This window comes from Orbicella faveolata, unplaced genomic scaffold, assembly GCF_042242905.1.
Source record: "Orbicella faveolata isolate gen_17 unplaced genomic scaffold, um_ofav_v1 contig_25, whole genome shotgun sequence".
NCBI classification, from domain to species: Eukaryota; Metazoa; Cnidaria; class Anthozoa; order Scleractinia; family Merulinidae; genus Orbicella; species Orbicella faveolata.
The window spans coordinates 11,392,101-11,396,603 of NW_028301553.1; the positions used below are offsets into that span (position 1 = coordinate 11,392,101).

Sequence of the window (4,503 nt, forward strand, 5' to 3'; positions counted from 1 at the left end):
GAACGGATGAGACGAGGCGAAAAGATTCCACACAAAGGCGAAGAGTTCCGTTGCTCCGTCATGTGAAATAAAAGGACGAGGATTGACGTCATCCACCTCACTCGTCACCATGAAGACTCGGAGGAGGAAGAGGAGAAAGACTCAAAAGGGAGGTGTGGCTCCCATCCTCGTGGACTTCAAGCAGGGATTCAGGGTCACCAAGGATATGATAAACGCCCTCAAGAAACCCGTCGATTATCAAAAGGCCAAACGTGGGGTGACCAGTCGCAAACGCGAGTACCAAGAGTATAAGAGACGTGGAGGTACACGAGGTTTCAACAGTTGGGTTGTTCACAAAGGTTACGGAAAAAGAAACCCCGGTTGCTCCATCATGTGAAATAAAAGGACGAGGATTGACGTCGTCCACCTCACTCGACACCATGCGAGCACGGAGGAAGAGGAGACGAAGAAGGATACAGAGAGGTGGAATGGTTGGATACGTGTATCATAAAGGTCTCAGCAAAAGTCTGAGAGGTCTATCAAAATCCAAGAGAGTCGAACGAGCCTCGAACAAAATTTCTCCGAAGCTCAATTTACCTCAGATTTTCAAAATGCTAGGTAAAAGTATAAAGATGTGACACCAATCCACTTGTGCGCATAAGGCCACGATGAAGCGGTTACGACGACAACTTCGATTCTTGACGAGCGTCCTGAAAGAAGCCAATCGGAGAAAACGTCAACGGATGTTGCAATACGCCGACAAAGATCAGATCAACGCCATCAGCGAGATGGTTCTCAATTTGCTGAAAAAGAGGATCCCCATCAACGCAACGACTTATGGGAAACTGAAAAGACATAAAAAGGTTTTGCGCGAAGTGGGTAAACGTAGAAACTCCCTCAAGCGTCGAAGAGAACATCTCCTGAGCCAAAACGGAGCGGGGTTCTGGAGCGGATTACACGGTTGTTTCAAAGCATGTTGTGTACGGTGAAAGGACGCAGCGAAGACGGCTACCCGCTGGAGGGGATCGACGTCATACCCAATTTCCCACCTAGAGAAGAAGAAAGAAACCAAGAAGAGTCCAATACCATTCCTAAACTCGTGCAGTTGTTGCAAGACGCCAATCGTCGCGAAGCCCGATGGAAAGACTCGTACGATTACTTGAACAAGAGGTACAACGACCTGTATCAAGAGTACATGGCTTTAAAGTTCGGTGACTTCTGTCAAACCTGTCAAACGAAACGAGATACCACACCGCCCGGTGGGTGCATCGAGTTGTCCAGAGAGTGCGGTGAAGGCAAGCAAACCGTTCAAGTCTCAAACTCGAGTTGGAAAAGAAAGACGAATCCATACGGTACTGGCAAGACTGTTACGAGACGGCCTTGAGAGAATTGTCCGAGTTTCCCGACACGACCTTGAGCCAGGTATGAACGAAGTCATGATGGTACCCGTTCAAGAATTCAACCGATTGCAAGATTATTACAAGGGTAAGATCACCCAGAGCGCCTTGTTGAACAAAGCGGGACGTCTGGCCGCAGAAGAACATCTCATCTTGAACGACAAACGTATCCCCGACAGCATGGCCGTCAAGATGACCAAACCCATCGCCACCGAGGAAGGTAAACTGGTGAAACGCATACGGACGGGTAAAAGCGGTCCCATGTCGTACCAGGGAACGACGGAACCCGAAGGCATGGTCGATGCACCCGTCGAAAATCTGTTGAAACAGATCCTCAAGGGAGTCAACCAACCGGCCGCAGCCCCAGTGATCATCCCACCACAACCACTTTCCACGACAGGACTGAAAAAGGAGCTGAAAATTCCTAAACCATCCACGTCAGGTTTTAAAAAGGAGTGGAAAACTACCAAACCTCCCATTCCACCCAAACCAGTCACGTTAGGCAAAACTCCCATATCATCCAAGAAAGTTAAAAAAGCACCCATCTCCGAAAGAGCCAGAGGTGTACTGAAATCACTCGGTATTGACTACGACGACGGTGGTTACAGTCCCAAAGGCAAGGCAAAGAAGTACAAGAAGGCCAAACCGACAGCGGCAGAAAAGTTACAAGCAGGGTGGGAAGATTTCGAGCCCTGGAGAAAAGGACTTGCCTATGACTCGGATTAAGAAGAGGAAAAAAGCACCCCCACCCCTGAGGAGAAGTACCCGGCGGCGTCGTCAACGAGGGTATGGGATCGACATCCAAAAATGGTTGGGCAAGACTGGGATCGAGTTTCATTGGCCCGGTTATCAGTACATGGGACCTGGTACCAAACTGAAGAAACGTCTAGCGCGAGGAGACCCGAGGATCAACCGTCTGGACCGACTGGCCAAACAACACGACATTGACTATTCCAGGGCCAAGAACTTACAGGACAAATGGAAAGCCGACACCAAGATGATCCAAGCCATCGACAAATTACCCGGACGTAAAACCATGACAGAACGCATTGTTAAGAAAATCATGCAAACCAAGAAACGTTGGAAATTGTAAACTTTATTGTTGTTGTAATCATTAAATTACACTCTTCGTTGTTTTTTCAAAAAAGAGTCTCTTTGTTTTTCTTCAAGTCTCGCATACCATGCCGTTGTGGTACAGAGTATCCGAGGCATTCGATGTCACAAACAAACGTTCGATCCTTATTTGGTCCCCGAACGTCGACGAAGATATGAATAACAACCGAAACCTAATTCTGGAGGTGAAATTGAACACTCTGAAAGGGGTGTTGAAATAAAACATGCGATACACCTCCATGCGTATATGATCGTACGAAATGACACTGAGGGGAAAGAACACGGTGCCGTGAATGTACATTGGACTTCGTCCCTCCGTGGACCGCACAAAGTCCTCCATCTCGCGATAGTACTGGAACCACACTGTGACAGGAAGGGGATAAGGCAAATGATTCCACGAACGCGTCAAGGAATTGTGCGTTTCGAAGGGTCTTCCAATGTCTCTGAGATTTCCAAGGGCATCGTGAATCAATCTGCGTTGAATGTCCACTGCGAATGAAAAAAATAAAAAAACAGCGTCAGGTCCACAGTCCGTCCTCATGGTAAAGCGAGGGGCCTCCAGGAAAAGGTAGTAGACAGAGCTGTTGAATCGCAATATCCCTTTGTCCCTCCACGCGTCTAAAGAAAAGTCTGAACCTTTGAATTCGGATCAAGTTATACGTATAATAGGGGGTGTTGTAAATGAACAGACGGTACAGAATAGCTCTGACCTCTCGGGTCGGTTCTACGGGGAGGCGCACACTACCATGAATGTACAGGTCTCGATCCTGATACAGAGTCACGAAATTTCTGAGAAAGGTATAATAACGTAGCCAAACGTCAGGGTCCAAGTCATACGGCAATTCATCCCACAAGTACGACCCCTCGCGATGGCAGTGGTTAGGTCTGTCCTCACTACGATATCGCTCAATCTCTCGATCCAATCTAACTAAACCATCCTCCGCACCTGACGATAACGGGGCCTCATCATTATCATCTTCCTCGAGTTCCTCGTCGGTTTCCAACACGACCTCAGGCTGATTATCGCCGATCACGCGTCGGCAGTTGCCGCAGTTCAGAACCCATCTCTCCATCTCCTGGTAGCAACGTCGATGCATGAACACACCGCAGCAAGGAGTACGTTGGCACGATGCCAGAGAATCAACGTGAATATCTCTCTGACAGATAAAACACACTTGTTGAATCAGTGTTTCTTCGGGTATCTGACCCTGAAGGGGACGACTACGCCTCGGGGGTTCATCGTCGTGTGATCGTGCACGACGACAACGACGTACTCGTCTCGGTGATTCTTCGGGGGACTGACTTCGAGGTCAGCGGACGCTGCGCCCAGGTTCAGTCGACATGACCAGACTGAAAAAACGCCGAATGTGTGCGCCTCGATTTATGTCAATCATGCACCAATCAAACGAAAAAAAGCCGACATCACGTGTGCAGGGCAGACCCAGGGGATAGGGGGTATCCCCCTACCACGCCCACCTCACGGTCGGAGACTGGATCCAGGTCGAGTGTAACCTGGGATCCAGTTTTACCGTAAGTATAAAAAGATCGGCTCGAACCGTTCACGGCACTCTGAGTTTTTGACTTGTATCGAGCGCTGAAAATCATGGCACAGGAGCTGACCGACGAGGAGATGAACCAACAGATGGATCAACATGAAGAAGCAGTGAGTATCTGAAATCAATGGATAAAATAACGTGCACCCTATGCGACCAAGTCATCCTTAGAACCGAGACCTGCGCTCGTACCAGGTGCTGTCGTTACTACGTGCATTACGATTGCTACACCCAGGCACTCGATGATCAGATGAACAAGGAGGTGATCAAAGAGAAGTTGTACTGTCAGATCTGTCACACGTTGTGTATACTAAGTGCGTTCGTGGCTTCCCTGGACAACTGACCATGGAACTGAGAATAGTCACCTCCACCCTAGAGTTTTACCTTCGTTTGGACTTGAGATTTTGTTTCGTTGTGTTTTGCGGTTACAACCTCGTACGACATCTTTGTCACGCCTTGTT

General features: G+C 48.6%; 1 protein-coding gene across 1 annotated transcript; it reads right to left on the reverse strand.

Moving 5' to 3' along the window:
- Positions 1–2,561: 2,561 nt before the first annotated feature.
- Positions 2,562–4,277, reverse strand: LOC149108950 (uncharacterized). Its single transcript, XM_089294544.1, has one exon. It carries the CDS (start codon positions 3,584–3,586, stop codon positions 3,008–3,010), a length of 579 nt encoding a protein of 192 aa, XP_089150670.1. The 5' UTR covers positions 3,587–4,277; the 3' UTR covers positions 2,562–3,007.
- Positions 4,278–4,503: the final 226 nt, after the last annotated feature.

Coding starts and splice junctions, on each gene's coding strand:
- LOC149108950 (XM_089294544.1), bottom strand. CDS start 3,586: ATGCATCGACGTTGCTACCAGGAGATGGAGAGATGGGTTCTGAACTGC.